The 25,179-nt window shown below is 48.1% G+C and overlaps 1 protein-coding gene across 3 annotated transcripts in view; it reads left to right on the top strand.

Annotated features, from left to right (window-relative positions):
- Positions 1 to 4,399, top strand: part of ACIN1 (apoptotic chromatin condensation inducer 1) — a 947,610-nt gene extending 943,211 nt beyond the window's left edge. For all 3 annotated transcript variants that reach the window (XM_086923671.1, XM_086923670.1, XM_086923673.1), the window contains one exon: positions 3,288 to 4,399. In XM_086923671.1, the coding sequence (XP_086779797.1) occupies positions 3,288 to 3,545 (258 nt within the window). In that variant the 3' untranslated portion in view covers positions 3,546 to 4,399. The remainder of the gene's footprint in view (positions 1 to 3,287) is intronic.
- Positions 4,400 to 25,179: the final 20,780 nt, after the last annotated feature.

The raw sequence follows: 25,179 nt of genomic DNA, 5'->3' as shown, positions 1-25,179 counted from the left end.
TGAACTTTCAACAACAAGCAGTAGCCGTGGCGGGGAACTGCTTCGGCATAATAAAAAAGCTTAGGACATTTTTCGACCTTATCCCCCTCTCAGTTAGGAAGACGGTAGCAGTGGCCCTCGTCGCCTCCCGTCTTGACTACTGCAACAGTCTGTACGCAGGAACCAACAGAACAGTCTGCCACAAACTACAAGTGGTGCAGCATGCAGCAGCCAGACTAGTCCTAGGATGGAAAAGAAGGACCTCGGCCACGATAGCAATGAACACCCTGCACTGGCTCCCTATTCTTAAAAGGGTGCTTTTTAAGATCCTGTTAATTACTTTCAGGGTTTTCAATAAAACTGGACCAAAATGCATTGAAAACATGTTTAAAAACTACATCCGTACACGCTGCCTGAGATCCCAAGGTGACAACCTCCTCACCATACCCAAGTTCTGACTTAAAACCAAAGGAGGAAAAGCCCTAGCAGTCTTGGGGTCTAGGGCCTGGAACACATTACCACCCCCCTTCCGACATATTCCCACCGAAATTCTCTTCAGAAAGACCCTTAACTTTGATATACACCCTACCCGATACACACTGTAAAAACGTATATAATTCACCTGGTAAGCTCTCCCACACGAACAATAACACCTGTTCTCCTTTTTCAAAAGCGCCAAGATGCTCCATGGAGGGTAACCCGCGCTATACAAAAGATTACATTACAGATTACATTACATCTTGATGAGTTTTCTGGATTCACATGCGACCCACCCACCTCCCGAGAGATGAGGAAAGCGAACCGATGGGAAGATGGTCACATAAAAGGGAGGAAAGAAACTTAAAACAGAAAAAGTAAATAAATACCCTTAATCCCCAGAAGAAATGGAAAAAAGAATCCGAAGACAACTATCGCGCACAGGTACTTCCAGAATGCTGTCTAACGTCGCTGACAGGAAAAAACAGACCATTTCGGACCCATCCATTAGATAGCGGAATAATGCAGTGTTTAACCGCATCGCTGCTGCGGCGAATTTTGCGCTGTGCGGCTTTTTTCTAAAAGCCGCGTTACATGACGAGCTCAGCTCGTCATCAGCACAAGCCACCCGTGGCTGATGACGAGCTGAGCTCGTCATCAGCAGCGAAGGGGTTAAATCCAGAAAACTCTTCAAGCTGCAAAAGCGCTCCTGCTGGTAACTAACCATTTTGTTTTCATAGGCAACTTACCATTAACTCACATCTACCTGGTCCACCTCACACGTTTACTCAACACTATTGTATAGATATTCTTGCCCAACAACAAGAAATCGTTGGTTAGACAGTCTTAAGGACTTTTATTTCTGACATTCACATCGAAAACATGCTAACTACTGATCTATGCGAGTACTGCTTCTCAGTCTAGGCATACCATGTGTATCTACAATCACACAAACTACAAATGTGAAATGTTGCTTTACGCCATGAGCATCTGAGCATGTAGTGCTGTAGATACATATGTGCCCGTGTTAATTGCAGATGTCTTCTACTATTAACTAGGTAACACTGCACCATGCCCATAGTGCATGTTTAACTGTGGATGTTGTCCCTAACTTGTGATATATGGACACTGGGTAAACCGGACATAGTCCCTAGGAGGTCTAAGAATTTGCTTGGTGCCATTCTAGTCAATTAGTTAGTGAGGGTTTGGGCTGTTCGAGTGAAGTCGTTAATTTTCCCCTTGACTATATTTGAGTGCCCAACTGTTTCCACCCTCTTGGAATCCAAGGAACAGTTTGTTTTAAAGTATCCTTATCTGTGTCCTTTGCAAGTTTGTCTTCCAGGAAGTATTTGACAGCTAAGCTTAACTGGCCTAAAATTCCGAAAGTAATTTTGAACGGAGCCCCATAGGATAGCATTAGCCTTGGAGCCATTGTTACCAGGTAGCGCTAATGAGCTGCAAAAACGTTTGGGGACTCATCTTGGCCTGAGAGATTGCTAGCATAGTCTGATTTCCTCTGTCTTAGTTCGAACTTACTGTTCTGCTTAGCTCTTAATAAAGTTGATTTACATTTTCTTTAGAATTAGATTATACATTGAAGGTGTTCAGTGTTTTTTGTACCTCATTGAATGTGAATTTTTAACCACCTCCTGGACAAAGCTTTATCTGCTCACTATCACTACTTTAAGTGTCCAGTGACTATAGAGAGAACTTGGCTGTGTAGTTGTTTTAGCAGTGTATCATGACCAAGCAGCACGAGTAGTAAATGATCATCTGCTTAGGATACTGCCTAGTAGTCGCGAACTACGCCAGGAGCTGAAGAAAAGACAACACAGTGTCAGGTCAGCTGACACCTTCATGTACTGGTGATGGCTGTGAACATTCCTATGAGTATTTTTACTAATTTCAGCTTTGTCACCTACATTGCATCAGCGCAGATGGGACAAAATAGATATTTTTGTTAATTCACATCCGGTGAGTAGGAGACTGTCTTGTTAAGTGAGCCCAGGGTTTACCTGGTAAAGGCAGCTCCAGCATCCAAAGATGAGCAACTGCTATTTTATAAGAAATTAAACTATTCCAGCCATTTAAGGTATACAGTCTCCAGGCCAAGATACCCTAGTATGAGCTATAGGGTAGGCTTCCCTTTTCAATCTGCTTGCGTATTAATTTGTTCTGTTCTACTTACCTGCAGTCCCAGATTTTTTGTTGGGCTTGCTATTGTAGTCTTAAAAGTTACCTGTAATCTTAGTACTCATCCTCTTCCCCATTATAAAGCTGTTGGTATTCCTTCCAAATTTGACAAGCCTATTCTAAAGCTATTTTAATGCAGAGCCTTTCATGCTGTACCTTATACACATGTGTATAATGTAGACGGCCTGCCCTCAAACATATTTGTTTGTATCCTTGACTGCCAAATGTTAATTGGCCCTCTGAGAAATTTGTTCTGCTGTAGAAAAATGTTCCAATGTTAAGTTCTCCAGCTTTCTCATCTCTCCTAGAATTAGTTTACTCAAATGGATCTGTCACTTAATAGGCAAAATTAAATAAGAATCTGACTCTTGTGGAGCTCTCCTTATGGCCTAGTCATTCACTGGCTTAGTTGAAGGAGATAAAAAGATTAAGATGTTCAGCTGCTAAAGTGTGTGCATTTACAAAGATTTTGCTGTACATTGGATTCTCTGCATTTTGATGTAGAATATTTTGAGGAAATGTGCATCGATGACTGGTAACAATTCTATGTAACTAATTACAGGTAAACACTATTTTTCAGTGTGATGCACGTGAAGCTTATTTGCCATTGTTCTGACGTGTCTTTTATATCTCTGTAGGTTGTGAAAAAGATTGAGGACCGGGCAGAGCGTGTGAAAGAGCGTGAGAAACTTCGCAAGGAGCAAGAAGAGGAGGAGCGGAAGGAGCGTCTTAAAGAGCGTGAAAAGGAACGGGAGGCTGAACGCACTCGTGAGCCAGAGCGTGAGAAGAGGCAAGAGCCTAGCAGGGACCGTGGTGGGCGTGAGCGTCCCCGGGACTCAAAACGCCGGAGCCGTAGTCGCAGCACACCTGTCCGCGACAGAGGAGGCAGGCGTTAAGCTTTCTAGCCCGGACACTTGAAGGGGTTTGGGAGAGTGGGAATAAAGGGATGTAAAGGATTCCAAGCAGCTCACAGCTGATCCTGGTTTTGTTCAGAGGCTGTTGGAGATGTACAAGGACCCTGCAGCTGGCTCACCGGACAATCTCTTGGCCGCCATTGCTCCCCACAGGATATGTGCACGTTGGAGTGCAAGACTTAGTAATTTTTTTTCTTTTTTCATAACACACAACTGACTCGTGAAAAGTACTGTAATGTCTACATTGTAATTTACCATATTACTATTTGCGGTCCGCTACGTTTCACATGGCAGTTCTTGGTTTGCAGAACTGTGGTTGAAACAACTCCGCTTCTGGTCCCAGGTTACTGTCCTCAACCACACACACTTCTCCATAAGGACTTGTCTGGGCCTCTTATCCATAAATCCTAATGCGTTGTGCACAAAGGTGCTCTGAGGACCTCCAAGGCCATGTGTGGATTGGTTTACTTTGAACAGAGCTCCCCTGCTCTTTATATGCATAGTTTTTAAACAAAATGGAAAATTATCTGAAATGTCAACATGTGTGTTTTGCCAGGAAGAAAAAAGGTGGCGGGGGCTCGGGCTGTTGGTCCAGATTTTATACTTCCAACAAGATGTTTGGTGGTTTATAACTACACTCTGCTTATCTAACTTACAGCGTTGCATCCACACCCCCAGTAAAATGGGGTTGAGCTGAGGGCCTTTAATGGTAAAATTTCCAATTCCACTGTGATCATGAGTTTAGTACTGGGGAATGTCAGGTTGAAACTGTGTAACTTGTAATTTTTTGTAAATGTGTCCTTTCCAGAAGAAATAAAAACGGAGGCCTAGTTTTATCCCCTGCCTGTGGAGTTTGTTGCCCACTACAGAAATGTGTGTTTGAGGCATGTGGGCTGCTGAATTCATATCTGTGCATAGATCGCCGCCTAGTTTTGGATCCGGATGATTACACATTGTTGTCCTGAAAGAGTCTTCGAAGTATCACGAGATAGGTGGCTCCTCCCCCGGACTACAGTGTGCATGGGCATCCTCTCCATCCTCAGATTGTTTTTTTCCGCCATTGGGTTCGGATGTACTTTTACTCAAGTTCGGAAACTTTTTTAAAGGCCAAAAGGCCTTCGGGTCGTCTGTATTGTTATTTCGATTGGTGCCGAGTACTTTGTTCCAGTTCTTTCCGAGCAGGACGTCGAAAAGAGCCGCATGGCCTTTTCTACACCAGAGGCTCGATCGTCGATGGAACGGAGCCCATTCAAACGATGCCCCCTTTGTAATTCTAAGTACCCACACATCGATGTACACCCGGTGTGCAACAAGTGCCTATCTCCGGAGCACAATGAGGCCAACTGTCTAGCTTGTGCTCAATTCAAGTCGAAGAAGACGCTTAGACTTCGACGCGCAGCGAGGCAGAAGCCAGCGCCCGGCCCAGTGAATATCTTCGATGAAGACTATGAGGTCGTCGACACTGAGGATCCAGAACAGCAGTCTGATCCCGGTTTGGAGCATGACTCCAACTATTATGAAGACGACGAGGAAAACGTTGAGGATGAAAACGTCGTCGAGGTAAGAGACGACGCATCAGCCATCGGAGCCGTCGATGACGACTCGAGCGATGAACCAGGCCCAACCGTGAGTACGGGGCCCGGAACAGACACTGAAAGACTTCCAAGGGCTCAGGTCGAGGCATCGCCAGAAAGCCTTAACCAAGATCATGACTAACATTCTATAGCCCCACGTCTTGGCCCGGCTAAGAATATATCACACGAGCCATCGGTCGAACATTACCAGTCACTAGTTAAATCGAAAGCCATGGAGTCGAAAACTAAACCGAAACTGCTGGAGACAGTCTTCGGATCGAAGAGTTCGAATCCATCGGATTCGACAAAGAAGAAAAGTGTTGACGACCCTGCGGGGTCACAAATAAGGGGTGTTGAACCGAAGATCGGTACGCTGAAGTCCATGACTAAAGTCAAGCACGTCGAACAGACGAGGTCGACGTCGACTGGCAGCGACACAAATAAGGGACTCTAGTCTCGGAAGGTTCTCGATCCGAAGCAACGAAGGCCACAGTTCGTCAAAGGCCTCGAGCCGAAGTCCAAGAGCGGCTCGAAGGAGCACGTAGAGTCTAGGCAGAAGAGCAAGCCTCCAACGCAACAGGCGCCTAAGTAGACGCAAGGCCAAAAACATATTGGCGAAAAGACAAAATCGGTCGGACCAATAACGACGCCGGCCCCGAAGAAGGTCAGTCTGTCTAGAAGCTTCTGGAAAAAGGGTGGCTGCTCAAGCAGCTAATTTATGGAAAATTTCTAAAACACAAGCCCTATTAGCCAGATAAGATAGCGCTCATTATGACACACTAGAGCAACTGCTACAACATTTGCCTGATGTCTACAAGGAGGGCGCAGAAACACTGATACAAGAGGGAAAACTCATATCTAACGCATCCATTAAATGTGCGCTAGACGCAGCAGACACCGCAGCCAGGGCCATCAATACAAGTGTCGTGCTCAGGAGACATGCGTGGTTACGCATCTCTGGGTTCAAACCTGAGATTCAAACCACATTATTAAATCAACCCATGAACCCTGATTATTTATTTGGTCCTGATGTGGACACAATATTAGAAAAGATTAAGAAGGACACAGACAGCCAAGTCTATGGGGGCCTTGCAGTCACAACAATTCAGAGGAGGCTCCTTTCGTCGCTCCGGTAACAGAGGAGCTACACGAGGCCAGGCATCTCCGCAGACTCCATACAATAAAGGGAGCACGCAAACCACCTATAATAAAAACAATAGAGGTGGATACCGTGGCAACATCAACAAAGGCAGAGGACGAGGGAATAACAACACCAGATCCTCCGCCAATACTAAACAGTGACGTCTTGTCACTGCCCCCAGACTATGTAACACAGGTCGGGGGACGATTACAGCAGTTCCTGCCAGTCTGGGAAAGCATTACCACAGACAGGTGGGTGAGACAACTTATCCAGTACGGCTATTGTCTAGAGCTAACCTCCACTCAACCCAACATACCCCCAAGACACCGTCCTATGTCCGCAGAGCACATACACTTATTGCAGCAAGAGGTCATCAGCATGCTGCAAAAAGGGGCCATAGAACTCGTACCTATAGAACAACAGGGTACAGGGGTATTGTATGTTGGATTTATATAGCGCTTATCACCCAGGGGTCTCTAAGCGCTTGCCTTGGGAACCCGTCCTGGCTTTTCCCTGTGAGATAGCCCCTACAGGGCATCTCCAAGGTGAAAGCCAGGCATCCCGCCGCGGGGGGGGGGGGGGCGTTGTGGAGATTAAGCAAGCTTAATGCCCAGAGTTGCAGAGTGTGAACCCATGATTAGGTCAGGCACCGAAGCGAGAATTATCGAGTCCGTGGACATTAGAGCTCAAGACCCTGCCGCGTCGGGAATTGAACCCTGGTCCCGGGTCTGACCTCTGCTTCAGGGTCTGTCTGCTCTAACCAGTGAGCCACACTTCTCCAGCGGGTATACTCGCTGTACTTCTTAATTCCCAAAAAAGACGGGTCTCTCAGGCCAATACTGGTTCTCAGGCCCCAAAACCAATACATCTTGTCAGAACATTTTCACATGCTCACATTTCAGCAGGTTCTACCATTACTCAGTAGATTTCCTCGCAACACTGGAACTAAAAGACGCATATTTCCACAAACCGATACATCCGGCACACAGGAAATATCTCATATTTACCATACAGAATCAGCACTACCAGTTAAAGGTCCTGCCTTTTGGGGTGACAACAGCCCCCCGGGTGTTTACCAAGTGGCTAGCTGCGCACCTACGGAGACCGCATATTCACGTCTACCCATTTCTGGACGACTGGCTTATCCAAGCAAAGTCAGCTCAGCAATGTGCCAGCCACATGTCCCGCACTATTCACCTCCTACACAGCCTCGGATTCTCATTAAACTACCCAAAGTCTCATCTTCAACCCGCCCACGTACGACAGTACCTGGGAGCGACAATAGACACTCTGGCAGCAAAGGCACAGCCAAACTCAGCAAGAATCAACAGCATTCAATTACTGATTCAGAAATTCAGACCTCAACACTCGCTCCCAGCACGGGTGTTTATGCAGTTGATAGGCATGATGGCCTCCTGCATCTTCATAGTCCCTCACGCGCGACTACACATGCGTCCGCTTCAGGAGTGCTTATCACGGCAGTGGAACCAGGCTCAAGGACAATTAAAAGACCTAGTGTTGGTGACCGGTCGCGCATACAACTCTCTGCATTGCTGGAACCCACAAAACCTTTGCAGGGGACGACCGTTCCAAGAGCCTGTACCATAAATAGTGCTTATGATGGACGCATCTCTCCTGGGATGGGGAACGCATGTCCTCCATTACACAGTGCAGGGACTATGGACGACACAGCAAAAGATGCACATCAACCTGATGGCAATCTTTATGGCAATGAAGGCGTTCAAAGTACATTCGTGCAACAGTCGTGTTGATCCGGACAGACAACATGACTGCCATGTACTATATACAGAAGCAGGGAGGGACACACTCTCCACAGTTGTCACATCTAGCGCAAAGCATGTGAAAGTGTGCCATTCAGAGAAACCTAATCCTCATGGCGGAACACCTCCCAGGCAGGGACAACCAGATGGCGGATCTGCTCAGCAGACACAGCCACCAGATGCACGAGTGGGAGATACATCCCTCAGTGCTACAACCGTACTTCCAGCAGTGGGGTCACCCAGAGATTGACCTGTTCGCCACAAGGGAAAACGCAGTGCCGAAGCTTCACCACCAGGTTTCAACATCCGCAGTCTCAGGGCAATGTGATATGGATGAACTGGTCTGGCAGGTTAGGCAGGTTTGCGTACGTTTTTCCCCAGCCTCGCTCATACCACTAGTGGCACGCAAACTACGACAACACTCAATGACACTCATCCTAGTTGCTCCAACGTGGGCGAGGCAACCGTGGTACACCACGTTCCTAGAACTTTCCGTGGTGCTTCATCAAAGGCTGCGACTAACACCCATTCTTTTAACGCTGAGCCATGGAGACATTCAGCACCCAGATCCGCAACAGTTGAAACTTGCGATCTGGCTCCTGAAGTCATAGAGTTTGGTTACCTAAACTTGTCAGCAACCCTACATGTCAAGAACAGATGCATACTGGTAAGTAGCATATTCCTTTTAGATAGTTGGCTCTCGCGAAACGAAAGACATGATTTAGCTCCTGTTGCCAAAACTAAGTACTATGTAGCATGTGCTGCAGTAAATAAACTTGCCAGCACCTTCCTGCCGTTGAGGGTTGAATGCAGACGTTTGCAAGTTGCTTTTCTTCAAAGTAAAACATTGAACAATTGCAAGCATCTGTACCCAACACTAGATGGCAGAAGTATGCAAAGCATGTGAATCTACAGCTCTACATGCCAAGAACAGATGCTTACTGGCTAAGTAACATAATCCTTTTGCAGCATGAATCCTTTTCTGGATTAACATGCTGGACTGGAATTCTTTTTTTTTTTTTGTATGCGTTGTTGACTACATATTGGTGTTAGGTCCATCCCTTGTGTGATGGCAGATATTGCCCTGGAAGTTCCTGTGCTTGGTAGCCATCTTCAGATTATTTATTCCGTCGTTTGTTCTAGAAGCAAAAGAACCTCAGAATTTTGGGATGAAATTCCCGAAGTGTTTGGATTGTTGGTGAAAACAATTTCTACATCGATCAAGACAGCACCGGAGAAGCAGAGACCTCAGGCCACCTTTCCCATCGGGGTACCCTGTCAGAGCAGCAACTACGCAGATGAACTGAAATGAGGCAAAGTAGGGGCCATGGGAAATACCCCTTTCAAGTTTCGCCCACATTGTCACCCCGAATTCGCACATAGCAATCCACACTGTCTGTATCCTCCGCCTGCCTGGGGATTACAAGGTTCTGTAGTAGGGGATCTCTGTGTATAGTCATAATCTAGTGAATAGTCCCGCCCATGTGCATGGACCCGGCAATCAAAAATAATCTCTTAAGTTGTCAAATCATGCAGACCCTGCAAGACACTTAAGAGAGAATTTGAAGACAAATAATGCAGCCTATATCCACAGGCTACACTGTCCAGTACTTCAACTAGAAATTCCACCAAACACCACACACAACCCAGCCTGCAGTTTCTACCATAGAGAAACTTGCCTCCGCAAGTAAAAGACTCTGGAATGATAGAGAGGAAGGCATGGACAGACAAGCCCCATAGGCTGCCATTATGTGGCTTCAATAGGATACTGTGCCTTTAAGAGAACTTTCCAGAACTTTCTCCCAGTATCCCAGAATGCATAGCAGGTCCCTCTTACTTTCAGTTCTTTTTTCCGGCTCCTGCTAACAGGACCCTGGCATTGAGCTCTCCATTGTTTCAAGGGTTTATTGGATTTTTGTCACTTTTGTGTATAAAAGTGTTTGAGTTTAGCTTTCTTGGTGCTTTTCTTCTCTCCTGTGTGTTGGTTCAGGCGTTTTAGGGCTCTAAAATGCCTGGTCTTTTTGACAAGTGCCCAGCATGTGGAAGGAAGAAGGCCAAGAGTGAGCCACACGACGTCTGCATCGTCTGTCTCCCTGAAGAATATGTCCCTGAAGACTGTGACATCTGCCAGCAGTTTTCAGCAAGGACCCTGAGGGACAGGCTGAAGATTAGGCTTCAAGGCCTTGAAGAGAGACGGCTGCAGGTGGGTCTGGGCAGGCTGGGAAGGTTCCCTCTGCCTCTGCTGAGGCCTCGGGGGCAGGAAGGCCAGCAAACGGTCCCGGTCTCCGCCGGCGTCAATTGCATCGACGACGAGAGGGATGACGACGGTGTGTTCCCCGTCTCCCCGGGTCGAGACGGCGTGACGACTCGACGTCGAAGGGCCTGGAGAGGCCGCCGTCGAAACCAGTCGACGTCATCGTCTACGTCGGAGTCGACTTATCGACGCCGAAGACGGAGCGACAAGCAACATTGAGGACCTCCAGAAGGAGGAATCGACCCTCGTCGTCGAGAACGGAACGTTCGATGTCGCGGAGGCGGCGTACGGCGTCAAGAAAGAAGAGGTCGACGTCGCGGAGGCGGCGTTGACGCCGGAGTTGCGACGCTCTGCGTCGAGAAGGAAGAGATCGGCGTCTAGGAGTCGCTCCACCTCTCCTAAGTGGCGCAAGAGGCGTTCTGGCGCCAGAAGTCAGACTGGATTTCGTGGAGGGTGCAAGAGGAAGCGATCGCCTGCTGAAGGGGCTGGATCTCAGCCCCCTTCGCCGAAGGGGTCACCGGGCTCGGTGTACTCTGTGGTATACACACCATCTCGGCCTAGGTCTCCACCTCCGCCTGTACCTAAGGAGGACCCTCCCACCAACGCTCCACTTCCGCCAGGCCGACCACTACCACCGCTTCCACTGCATGGGCCTGCCCCTTGGTCGGTGATACCTCCGGTCCCTCCGCTGAGGTCTACGTCATTACCTCCTCTGCCGACACCTCCTAAGGGGACACCGAAACCTAGACCCCAGGAGGAACCGAGGAAGACTCCCCCACGGAAACCTGTGGAGCGGCCACGGGCTGGCAGATCACGCTCTCACTCTAGGAGGAGGGAGCGATCGCGCCACAGATCGTCCACGCTGTCGAGACACCGCCATAGGAGGCACAGATCTCGCTCTCACACGAGGTCCTCAGGGACCAGGGACTACTCTCCGACCTTTTTGGGATCACCGGACACGAGGGTGTCTCCGATTGATGACCTGGTGGCGTTCCATGATGTTCTTTTGAGAGGCGCTGCAAAGTTGGGCATATCTTTGACGGTGCCTACACCTAAGACATCAGTCATTTTCGAGACATTGCACCAGAAACACCTGTCTCGTCCACACCTGCCTCTGGTGCCGGGCCAGGAGGAATTGGCCATGGCCCTTTTCCTCACCCCTGCTCCGCCTTACGTCACTGAAACCGGACGCACAGCAGAGGAGCCAACCTTCCATTCTCTGGCGAGACCCTCTTTGGGAAACATACGGATGACGAAATGGCCCGCATGAAGGCGGAGGCCGAAACGCTCACGGCTGTGGGCCTGGAAAAGCCCAAAGAAGTGAAGAAATCGTACCGCCCATTCCAACGGCGGTTCGGTGGGCAGGGCAGAGGACGTGGCCAACCTTCGGGACAGTCACAGCAACATCAACAGTTCTGTAAGCCGTTCCAGAAACGCCAGAAGGGCAGAGGAGGCCAACAATCTGCTCCAGCGACCAAAGGCCCGGCCGGGTCTAGGCCCTGAGCACTTACTTCCCACGGATCTGTTACCCACTCCGGTAGGGGGAAGCATTACATTTTTTATGGCAGAGTGGAGAAAAATTACTCAGGACAAGTGGGTGCTGAATATTGTTTGCAATGGATACAGTCTTCGGTTCACCGGCCCGCCTCCAGCAATTCCACCGGTCAGCTCGCAGTTTAAGCTGCGCGAGCTTCAGGCGGAAGCGGATATCCTGTTAAGGGAAAGGGCGATAGAAGACGTACCTCTGTCTCAGAGGTACGTCTTCTATCGCCCTTTTCCTTAACAGGGTCTGTACTCCCGGTTCTTCCTGGTTCGCAAGAAGGACAAGAACGAGTTCAGGCCCATTCTGGACTTACGACAGGCAAACAAATGGATTCGCAGGGAAAAGTTTTGCATGCTGTCGTTGCATCAGATTTATCCTCAGTTGCAACAGGGAGACTGGCTATGTGCTATAAACCTACAGGATGCGTACTTCCATGTGCCCATTGCACACAAACACAGGAAGTTCCTGCGTTTCCAAGTTGGCGCCAATCATTATCAGTACACAGTACTGGCATTCGGACTAAAGTCTGCGCCGAGAACATTCTCGAAGTGCATGGCGGTGGTAGCAGCACACCTACGGAAGAACAAGGTGTTTGTCTACCCGTACCTGGACGATTGGTTGATCAAGGCATCCTCCTTCTCGGAAGCGCAAGCACACTTCCAGAAGACGTGCGTTCTCTTGAACTAGCTGGGGTTGCACATCAACATGTCCAAGTCTGTCCCGACTCCGGTCCAATGCATACAGTACTTGGGAGCCTCCATCAATATGCTGTCAGCAAGCGTGTCTCCTTCGGAAGAGCGACGATTCTCTCTCCTAAGGAAGGCTCAGGCTCTTATGACAACTCCATCTACAACAGTGAGGACGGTGTCTTCTCTACTGTGATCGATGGCCTCTTGTATCTTCCTGACGCCACACGCACGGCTGCACATGAGACCGCTGCAGGAGTGCTTGGAAGACCAGTGGGATCAGAGGAAAGGATCTTGGGACGACCAGATACGACTGTCTCTGCATGCTCTTCAGTCTCTGAAGTGGTGGTGTTCAGCGGAAAATCTCCTCAGAGGGGTTCCCTTCCACAAGAACATTCCCTCGCAGACTGTCGTGACGGATGCTTCTCTCCTGGGGTGGGGAGCGCACTCCGGGAACCTACAGATTCAAGGAATGTGGTCACCGATGGAGGCCACGTATCGCATCAATTTCCGGGAACTCGGAGCTGTTCACTTGGCACTGAAGGCCTTTCTCCCGTCCTTCCAGACCAACTCTCTGCTTGTACAGATGGACAATACCACCACGATGTATTACCTCAACAAGCAGGGGGGCTCGAGATCACGCACTCTGTCGCAGGAGGCGCAGGCGATCTGGCACTGGCTCCTAGCCAGAGGACTGACGATAACGGCTACCCATCTGCCAGGTGTGCAGAATGTTCAGGCAGACGCACTGAGCAGACTGGTTCAGGAAAACCACGAATGGGTCATAAACGACCAAGTCCTAGGAGAAGTCTTCGCAAGGTGGGGAACTCCAGACGTAGATCTGTTCGCCACCGCCGAAAACAGCAAATGCCGAGACTTCGCCTCCAGGTACTACCAGCAGGGAACGCTGGGGAATGCGTTATGGATCAACTGGTGGAACAGCCTTCTTTACGCTTTTCCTCCCATTCCCCTGATTCCGGCGGTGCTCCTCAAGCTGGCCCGGTCCAGGGCTCGGATGATACTCATTGCCCCAGAATGGCCCAGTCAGTTTTGGTTCACGGACCTGCTTCACCGGTCTCTCCTTCCTCACATTCGGCTGCCGTGCAGGCCGGACCTTCTCACGAAGTTCGGGGACGGGTTTTACACCCCAACCTCTCGTCTTTGAGTTTGGCGGCATGGCTCCTGAGATAGTGCAATATGGCCATTTGAATCTGCCCGAGGATTGCATGGACATACTGAAGGAGTCTAAGAGACCTTCCACTCGGACTTCCTATGCTTACAAGTGGAAGAGGTTCTGTATCTGGTGCCAGTCTAAGAACCATGACCAGACGACGTGTAAGGAAGATGTCATCCTTCCTTACCATCTACATTTGGCGCAGTCTGGACTTAATGTTCATTCCTTTAAGGTTCATCTCGCTGCATTGACTGCCTACAGGAAATGCCCTTCACAGACTTCCTTTTTCCAGATCCCTGTGATCAAAGATTTTCTGGAAGGATTGAAGAAAGTATTCCTTCCTGTCAGGCTTCCTTCGCCTTCATGGAAACTGAATATGGTGCTGTCCAGGTTGATGAAGGAGCCTTTTGAACCTATTCATAAGGCTTCGTTGCAGCACCTGTCCTGGAAGGCGGTGTTCCTCGTGGCCATTGCATCGGCCCGCAGGGTGAGTGAAATTCAGGCGTTGTGTTGCCAAGAACCTTATACTGTATTTCATGCTGCTAAGGTTGTTATGCGTACTCACCCTAAATTTCTTCCCAAGGTTATTTCTGATTTTCATGTCAACCAGACCATAACTTTGCCTACGTTTTTTCAGAATCCTTCTTCTCCAGCGGAAAGGTCTCCATTCCCTGGATGTTAGGAGGGTGTTGAAATTTTATCTGGATAAAACCAAAGATATTCGTAGGTCTGACCAGTTGTTTATTAATTATGGATCAGTCAGGACGGGTCTTGCTACCTCTAAGCAGTCCATTTCTAGGTGGATTGTGTCCTGCATACAATTGTGTTACCAAAAAGCTAACAAGACCGTAGGAGGTAAGCCTAAGGCTCATTCCACCAAGGGCAAAGCTGCCACGACAGCCTTGCTCCGTAACGTGCCGATTGCTGAAATCTGCAAAGCAGCCACTTGGAAGTCGGTTCATACCTTTGCTAAGCATTACTGTCTGGACTCTGATGCCAGGGCAGATGCTCAGGTTGGACAGGCTTCGCTGCGGAATTTGTTCGCACAATAGTGGTGTTAATTTCTTTCTCCACCGCTGCTTTGGTGTGGGGATGGGCTTGCCATTCTATTCACTAGATTATGACTATACACAGAGATCCCCCTACTACAGAAGGAGTAGTTTCTGTCCTGTAACTCCAGTTCTGTAGTAGTGAGGAAACAGAAATTTTACGTGGCCAGTGTGTCCCCTACATGTACCCCATGTATGTCTGTCACAATGCACTTCCCCTCTTCTGCCTGTATTATAATGCCTCCGCATTTCCGTCCAATGTTAGCATGTCAGTCACCAGGCCCTCCATGAAAGAAACGTTAATTCTGCACTGAGGCCTATGTTGCCAATGTATTTGCATGGTGCACGTTTAAAAGTCGAAATGAGCACGTTTTGTGGCTCAGCCGCGCCAGGACCCAAATTCAGGCTCCATGCTTCCTGACACTCTGAAAACTGCAGTTTAGTTTAGCTATGTATCCCTGACCTCTCACATACTTCCTGCTCAGCCGAGAGGTGCCTAGCCCGGCCTGCCAAGACAGTATTTCGCTTACAGTTATCTGTCCTGTTCCACAGAAACACATTCCTGCTTAATGAAAAAGGTAAACATATTCCGCCTGCAGAAGATAGGGCCTAGCCTTTCTGTCTCCATTCAAGTGATTTACAGAACCCGCATCCATGGAAGGCCCATGGCCCCACGCAATGCACGAAGAAATATATGCACACACTAACATTTAGTGATGAGCAGCTTTTGCTCGAGCGACCTTTAAGTCAGATAATACATCCTCCAAACTCAAGATATCAGATAATACCAGAAGTGCAGGTCGTCCTGACATCCAAGGTTTCTCTACTAGCACGAAAGTCAGCTCCCTCCAGCTATACGTCAATTCCACGTCATGACCAAGTCGCGCACACAAGTAGGGTAAAGATTCCAGCTGACCATTCAGACCCCCTCCATGTATCCACCCACCTATGACTCATCAAGTGAACACCCACGTGTACGCCTTCTTACACGCCCTTGTGCTCTTATCTCTCACCTTCGCATGCTCCGCCTGGAGCGCTCCGCCTTTTCTATGCAAGTTAATGTATGTTTTAAGTATAAATAATGAACTCTGTGAATAAAGTTCAGATGACGATCCTTCCTGATCCCTAGTGGTGATGGAACCCGATTCTCCCTTAACTCGAGTTACTGAATAAAGCCCTTCTGAATCGGACACCACGGACTCTGCCTCTCATTATATGCATGATCCTTGTTAATGTATAGAAATTCCGACAGGGTAATTATTTTATTTACCACAGTAGGGGTATCTCTGTTATAGTCATAAGCGCAAGCCCTCCTCCCCGGTGGAGATAATTCTTCATGTAAGGAATGCTACAGGTCTGGCGTGCTATGCCTTTAAAAAGAACTGAAAGTAAGAGGGACCTGCTATGCATTCTGGGATACTGGGAGAAAGTTCTGGAAAGTTCTCTTAAAGGCACAGTATCCTATTTAAGCCACATAATGGCAGCCTATGGGGCTTATCTGTCCATGCCTTCCTCTCTATCATTCCAGAGTCTTTTACTGGTGGAGGCAAGTTTCTCTATGGTAGAAACTGCAGGCTGGGTTGTGTGTGGTGTTGTTTGGTGGAATTTCTAGCTGAAGTACTGGACAGTGTAGCCTGTGGATATAGGCTGCATTATTTGTCTTTAAATTCTCTCTTAAGTGTCTTGCAGGGTCTGCATGATTTGACAACTTAAGAGATTATTTTTGATTGCCGGGGTCCATGCACATGGGCGGGACTATTCACTAGATTATGACTATAACAGAGATACCCCTACTACAGAACTGGAGTTACAGGACAGAAACTACTCCATATGGACTGTGAGGTATGCTCTGTATTCTTGCAAACTCTCAAGGCCTGGAGAAAGAGGGAGAAGCACCAGAAACAGCAGGTATCACTGAAGGACTTGGGCCTCTCAGCTTATGAAGACTAACAGGAGGCGACTGCAGAACACGGAGAATAGGACGTCGAGATCCTCACGGAGTATGCCGGGAAGAGGCATACTGTGAAAAATATTCCCAAGGACGTCGAAAAGAAAGAGCAGGTAACTATAGCCCCTCACCCATCGGGTACCAAGGACCTCGAAAAGAAGGCGCAAAAGGCAACGCAGGTGTTGAAAAAGGCGACAACCAATGGTCAGCCTCGGCCTAAAGAATCCCACTGATCTCTAGGCAGGGATACCAACAAGGGAAAAATGTCAAAATCAACGAAGAATAGTGTCAGATGAGAGGCCTCAAAGGAGAAGACAATACCTTTTGGAGGCAGAAACCACGACACCAAAGAAGAGTATCTCCCCGGCTTTTGATGCAGAGGAGACTCGAGGTAGAGAAAAAGAGAAGACCCTTGCCTAGAGGCAGAAATAGCGGCACTCCTTTACTGGAAGGAGTTCAACAAGGCACTAAAGGAATACAGAATTATTTCAAAATCTTCCACTACCTGAGGCCAAGGAAGAAGATAAGACCCTTGAAACTCCAGAAACCCTCGAACCTCATGAAGAGTGTCGAACTCGATCTGGAGAAGGATGAAGCTAGAGGAACTTTCAAGGAAGAGTGGATAGACCTTGACACAGAGCCCTGAAGAAGTCTAACTATCCCCTGAATGCTTTGCCACCTGACGACATAGCCTTTTACAACAGCCTCATCAAAAAGCAGCTATTACTTTTGGGGTCCCCTTGGAGGAGGAGAAAGGAGACTCCTGTTTCCTCCTGTAAACATTGACTATCCAGGAAAGTGTCCAATGCAGCCAGGCATTCTTGATCCGGGCAAGGAGGCTCTCAAGGAGCCTGCCCCAGCAAAGGGTAAGAGAATGGACATGGTGGGTAGGAAGATGGAAAGGGAGGCAGCAAGGTAATGGAAAATTGCTAATTCTAATGCCCTCCTCAATAGGTATGGTCACCAATGGGACGGAATCGAGGACATAATGAGCAAACTCTCTGAAAAATATAACCGCAAAATCAATAATACAGGAGGGGAAAATATAGCAAACACCTGGCTAAAGTCAGCACCAGACACAGCCAGCAGAAAGATGTGTACTCGTACACCCTAAGAAGGCACGCCTGGCTGAGAATCACAGACTTCAAACCGGAAGTACAAACATCCATCATCAAGAAGTCCTTCTCGCGAGAAACCTTGTTTGGAAGTGAAGTTGATGAGTCCCTACAGTAAATAAAGGACAATGAAACCGCTAAATCTAATGGGAGCATTGCAATACAGGGGCTCCTTCAAAAGGGGAGGACCGAACCTCAGAAGACCCACAGGAATGGGTGCATTTTCAACGTTGCAACCACAACAGGTGCAAGGCAGCGGACAGCAGTCTAGCCAACAGTCAATACCAATCCGGGCAGCATCAACCCAAGCAGTTCTTTTGTGGCAGAGGAAGAGCCAGGGGCAGCAGTCAAGATGGGGAGGAGCAAATTCCAAGTGAGTTGCCCACAAGAAAGGACACCCATACAACACTTGTGGGAGGCATAATAGTGCATTAACAACAATGGCGAAATATAACCACAGACAATTGAATTTTAAACGTGGTATGCCATGGCTATTGTAGAGAACTAACCAGAAAGCCTCCACCAAAGAAGAAATAATTCCTAAGAAAGTAACTTTTAAAATCGGAGGAAATAAAGGCACTTCTACAAAAGCAGGCAATAGAGAAAGTACCAACAAGGGAGCACAACAAAGGAAATAATTATTATTATTATTATACACCTTATTTCTTTGAACCAAAGCAATGTCTCATGTTAAGACCAATCCTAGATCACAAATTCATTTGCATATATTTTAAGATGGCAACCCTACAAGAGGTAGTCACACAGCTACAAAAGGGGACCCCACATGACCATTATAGACTCAAAAGACTCCTACCTACACATCCCCATGAATTGAGCACACAAACAATACCTCCAATTCAGCCACAAGGATACATGCTACCAATTCAAGATCTTGCTCTGTGGAATTAAATCAGCCCCAAGAGTATTCACAAAGTGATTTGCAGCAGTAGCAGCACTCCTAAGAGGGAATGGAATCCACATATATCCCTATCTAGATCACTGGGTGGTGACAACAAATTCAAAGTTGTTACACACATTTAACAGGTGATTGCAACGCTACAAGGATTAGTTTTTTCCGTAAACACCAAAGTCCTCATCAAAACCGGAACAGGAAAAGTTCTTCCTAGGAGCAAGATTGAACTGCAAGATGGCACGGGCATAGCAGACTAAATAGAGGATACAAGCAGTCAAGGAGCAAACTCGCCTCTACCAGAAGAGACTGTCTGACAGTGAGGACAGTTATAAAACTAATGGGCATGATGGCATCATGACTCCCACTCATTACCCATGCACGTCTACCCATGCGCCCTTTACAAGAATGGCTGCAACATTTGGTCACAAACCACAGGGAGTTAGGAGGATCTAGTGGTTGTAACATGGAGGGTATAGAATGAGATACAGTGGTTGGCATCCAAGAACATAACACTAGGCAGACCATTCAAATCAACTCCCTCTGTGATCATCACAACAGATGTGTCTTGAAAGAGATGTGGAGCACATTCAGGAAACCTAAAGATACGGGGTCAATGGAATAATTCAGATGCTATAAAAAATATCAGCTTCCTAGAGATGAAGACTGTGTTTCTGGCACTAAAAGCATTCTGGGCCCACATTGCAGGCAAAGCAGTATTAATCCAAATGGACAATACTTCAACAATGTTTAACCTGGACAAACCGGGAGGGACAAAATAATTTACCGTAAGCAAGCTAGCTCAGGAGATATTGCAATGGGCTCTACCTAGGAGAATCAACCTGCAAACAATTCACCTGCTAGGGAAGGACAACACAGAAGCAGATTAGCAAGCACAACCTCAGCTCACACGATGAGGAAATAAAGCAATGGAGTCTGCAAAAGGTTTTCAGACTCTGCAAGACACCGGTGATAGACCTATTTGAAACCGTGGAGAACAACAAATGACAGTTTTGCAGCTTGAATCTTTCTGGATTCACTGCTGTGTATTATTCCGCGGTCTATTGGTTGGGTCCGGAATCTTAGTCTTTTCTCTGTTTTTATTGGGGGGGGGGATTCGTAGCCCAGGTGGGCGTCTACGTCCCACCATTTGGTGTCCTTCTCGTGATGTCGGCACGCTTCCAGCGGAAGCTCCCACCCTTGGGCGCCATCTTCAGATTCTTTTTTCCACTGTTGGGTCTGGATCATTCCACGAGTGGCTCCAGAGTTTTGGAGGGAAAGAAGACACAGATAAGCCGCTTTTGCAAGGAAAAGCCTGAAAAGACGACGAAGGATAACCACTTCGAACCGGGAGGACGAAGGAGAAGGAGAACTTCGAAGAACTTCAACGTCCGACGGAGAATGCGCGCAGGGGGCCCCCTGAACGCGCGACATGGACAACACACCTTTTAAATTCTGCTGTAACTGCCACCACAAATACGCGCAGAAGGATCAGCACCCGGTTTGCAACCTCTGCCTACCGGTCGACCACAAGAGCAAGGACTGCAACACCTGCTCCGACTTCACACCGAAGACTCTCCGGGTTGGAGAGCAAAAGAGACCGAACAACTACAACATGCAGGCCACTCTCGAAAAACATAGTCTAAGTCCTCGAGGGGAGCCCTGGCGCCGAGAATCTCGACGGCCACAGCTGCATCCAAGGACAAAATGCCCAGCGGATCCTTCGAAAAGAACTCCCAGGCGGCGAAGACCGGCGAAAAGCCAAGGTCGTCGTAGCACGTCCCCGAAAAGGAAAGTTCGACTTCGAAAGAGGGCCCGAAGATGGCTTCGGCGACGACAAAAGACCCAAAGCCCATCTCGACGTCGAGATTTACAACGAAGAGAGCAGCCAAACCTTTCGACGCCGAACAGGCCGCCGAAATGGAGAGGAAGAAAAGACGGCTCGAGGCAGAGATTGATGCCATCCTTCAACGAAAGAAGGAGTTTGACGATGAAATGAAGAGATTCAACATCCCGTCGAAGCAAAGTACTGTGGTCGTGGAAATAGAAGAGGAGGAGGACTTCGAGGCTGAGGAGCCACCGAAAAGTCCAGAGGCCCAGGAACACCTGGATGAAGAAGCCTCATACTATGATGTGGAGGCGGAAGACGATCAGCGGACGACCCTCTGATCAGCATCCTCGGGGACACAGGACCTGGAGTGGCAGGACCTCGACACTGAGAGCCCAAAAGAGGCCGCAGACACGTACCCTTCGAGGCCTTCCCCGCCAGATGACATTGGGGTGTACAATATGGTCATCAAGAACGTGGCAACAGACTTTGGAATAAAACTAGATGTGGAAAAGCTGAAAGGTGACTTCCTCCTCGAGACCCTGCTCCCCACGCAGACTATAAGAGCCAGTATCTCCCTATGCTTGAGTGTCATGGCCCAGGGGAAGGAGGCAATCAAGGAACCAGCGACATGCAGGTACGTCACGCCTAGGACGGAAAAGAAATATAAACACTCCGCCAAGGACCCTCCATACATCAGAGGATCTGTTACAGCGGACTCCATTATTGCGGCGACAGCCAGGAAAAGGGCTAATGTCTCGACGACCTCAGGGCCACCTCCAGACAAAGAAAGTAAGAGGATGGACCTGACTGGGAGAAAGATAGAAAGGAACGCTGCAATGCACTGGCGCATGGCAAACTCAAACGCCCTGCTGAACAGGCACCAATACCAGATCATGGATGAGATCGGATAGCTGCTACACCTGGTGGAGGAAGGAAAGAATGTGGCAGACACGTCCAGCAGGCTGATGTTGGGAGTCACTGAGAGAAGACAGGCTTGGCTCAGGATTTCGGGCTTCAAGCCAGAGGTACAGCACAACATTCTTAGCACCCCCTTTCAACGGGGAGACACTTTTTGGCGCACCAGTGGATGAAAAATTCACACAGCTAAAAAAGGAAAACGAAACTGCAAGGTCCATGGGGGCCTTGCAATTCAAGCAACAAAGAGAGGTACCCAGTTACGGAGACCAAACGGAAGCCGGGTAACCAGCCGGGAACGTCGCACCAGGCATTCCAACAGTCACAGCATGGCGACAACCAAAGACAGCAAGGAGAGGGAACGGACAAGGACAAAACCAGAGGGGGCCAACAACCCGCCTCTAGGTGACTCAGTCATGAGATCAGTGCCCACCCACGCAAAGCCTCCCAGGGGGGAGCACAAAAAGACCGAAGCAGGGTTACACGGAACACACATTGCAGAACATGTAACACCAGTAGGAGGCAGGTTAAATCGTTTCTTCCAGGAGTGGAAGAAGATAACCACAGACAAATGGATACTCAACATCATACAGTTCGGATACTGCATAGAACTGGAAAAGACACCGCCAAACAAAGCCAAAAAGAAGGGCGCAGTCAGGAAAAGAGCTAGAGCTACTTCAAAGGAAAGCGACGGACCTCCTGGAAAAGGAGGCCATCGAGCCAGTACCATACCGAGAAAGGAACAAGGGAGTGTACTCCACATACTTCCTCATGCCAAAGGTGGATGAAACAATGAGGCCCATTCTAGACCTAAGGTTCCTGAACAAGTTCATAAAGACATAGAAATTCAAGATGACATCCTTACAGGAGGTCATTCCTCAGATAAGGGACCGAGATTTCATGGCCACCATAGACCTAAAGGATGCTTACCTGCACATCCCAATGAACAGGCAGCACAAACACCTACTGAGATTCTAAATAAAGAAAGACCACTACAAGTTCACAGATCTAACGTTCGGACTAAAACCCGCCCTAGGGTCTTCACCAGGTGCCTTGTAGCAGTGGCAGCGCACCTAAGACAAAAAACTCAAGCAGACGACTGTACCAAATCACTAAACTTCTGTCAGGTAACACTCCAGATCTTACCCCTCCCCCATCACAAGCATTCTGTGATTCCCTGGCTACTTATTTCTACACCAAGGTTGACGATATCTATCAAACTTTTGCTGCCAAACCATTTCTAGGGACAGGCAGCTCCCTCACGCCTCGGACAGAAAACATGTTCTCAAGTTTCCAAACTGTAACAAAAGATCACATAAGAACAATTGTGTCAACAATAAAAACAGGCTCGGCCTTAGATCCTTGCCCTTTCTCAATTCTACCGCCTGTAATAGAGTCCATTATTCCAGCACTTACCCAAGTCTGTAACTCAAATATGCTTCCAGGCACATATCCAGACTCGCTAAAAAACACTTTATTAAAACCCCTACTAAAAAAACCCTCCCTTGATAAACAAGATTTGAAAAACTACAGGCCCATTGCGAGTCTCCCCTTCGTGGCCAAAGTAGTAGAAAAGGCCATGAACGCCCAGCTATCCGAATACATTGAAAAACATCATATACTAGATGACACACAATTCGGTTTTCGGAAACACCATGGGACAGAAACAGCCTTGATAAAGGCTGCTGATAACATACGGGCAATTAGGGATCAGGGGGGAACAGCGATCCTGGTAATGCTGGATTTGTCTGCAGCCTTCGACACGGTCGACCATACTATCTTGGTCGACCGTGTCGAAAAGATTGGCCTCTGTCACTTTGCCAGAGACTTGCTGGCATCTTTTCTAGCCAATAGAACCCAAGCAGTCACCTTAGGACCCTATCAATCGACACCACAATCGTCACCATGTGGAGTTCCTCAAGGCTCATCCCTCAGTCCGACACTTTTTAATATCTATGTGTCGGACCTTGCTAATGTCATCAAAGCACATGGGATGAGCCTAACCTCCTATGCTGACGACACTCAGTTGGTGCTAGCTATTAAAGGCGATGGACCTCAAATAGCAAAGAAATTTAATAAAGGACTGCTAGATATAGGAGAATGGATGGCTAGTAATTGTTTAAGACTGAACTCAGATAAAACTGAGGTGGTCATCTTTGGACCCCTTCTCCCAAGTTGGCCATCAAATTGGTGGCCAGAAACTTTTGGCATCCCCCCAACCCCAACAGCCAAGGTGAGGAACTTGGGCATCATCTTCGATGATGGACTAAATTTTATGGACCACGCTAACAAAACAGCATCCACAGCCCATTTTAAATTGAAGATGATTAGGAAGATTCGTCCTTTTCTCCCAGAAACAGCCATCAAAACTTTGGTTAGCTCATTAGTCCTGTCCACTTTGGACTACTGCAACGGATTATTCCTTAACGCACAATCCAGAGTCATAGGGAAACTTCAATCCATTCAAAATGCGGCAGCTCGCCTACTCGCGAGGAAAACAAAGTTTGAGCCCACATCAAAAGTTATAAAGGAATATCACTGGCTCACAATCAGGAACAGAATACACTTCAAATCCTTATGCATAGTATATAAGGCTTTGAATGATCAAGGTCCATACTTCCTAAAAGAGCAACTCCAACTCTATAAACCAGGCAGACCGCTCCGATCAGCCACCCTCCAGCAGTTAATCGTTCCACGGGCCAGAACAGTTTCCTGGGGCGAGCGCCGCTTTTTGGTGGCTGCCCCGAAACTGTGGAATACTCTCCCCCGACATATCAGGCAAAGCCCTTCCCTTTTTCAGTTTCGTAAACAACTAAAAACTTGGCTCTTTGAGCAGTAGCCTTCCCACCACGATATTTAGCTTTCCCAATGACAAATAATTGCAGTTTAGCGCCAAGACGCCCACGGGTATATGTTGCGCTTTAGAAATGTCAACAAATAAATAAATAAATAAATAAGACGGGAAGGGATCCATGTATACCCTTACCTGGATGACTGGCTAATAAAGGCAAGCTCCCACAGAACATGCAAGGAACACGCCCAACGAGTGACAAATACGCTGATGGACCTGGGATTCTCCATCCACTGGGGAAAATCCTCCATGGAACCAGAGCAAGTAAAAATCTTCCTGGGAGCACAGATCCACACCATACAGAGTAAGGTGTTTCCCAGCGACAAGAGGACAGTGGCACTACTGAAGGAGACTCACCTCTACCAGAAGGGGCGAGCTCTGACAGTGAGGACAGCGAGCAAGGTCATGGGCATGATGGCTTCGTGCATACATTTGATACCAAACGTACGCCTCCACATTAGACCATTCCAAGAATGGCTGCAAGACCAATGGTCACAAGCTACAGGAAGTTGGGAAGATCTAGTGGTTGTAACGTGTGCAGGAGGAGATGTCGTGGTGGAGCAAGAAGAACATGACAGAAGGGAAGCCTCTAACACCACCGACTCCAACTGTGACCATCACAACAGACGCATTCCAGAAGGGATGGGGAGAGCACATGAGCAAGCTCAGGGTGAGGGGTCTGTGGACTCCAGCGGATGCGGTCAAGCACATCAACTACCTGGAACTAAAGACCGTGTTCCTCGCCCTCAAAGCCTTCCAGACGAAACTTTACAACCAAAGAGTGTTGATCCAAACAGACAACACAACGACAATGTTCTATATCAACAAACAGGGAGGAACATAA

This window comes from Lissotriton vulgaris, chromosome 5, assembly GCF_964263255.1.
Source record: "Lissotriton vulgaris chromosome 5, aLisVul1.2, whole genome shotgun sequence".
NCBI classification, from domain to species: Eukaryota; Metazoa; Chordata; class Amphibia; order Caudata; family Salamandridae; genus Lissotriton; species Lissotriton vulgaris.
This window is presented reverse-complemented; position numbering and strand designations above follow the sequence as displayed.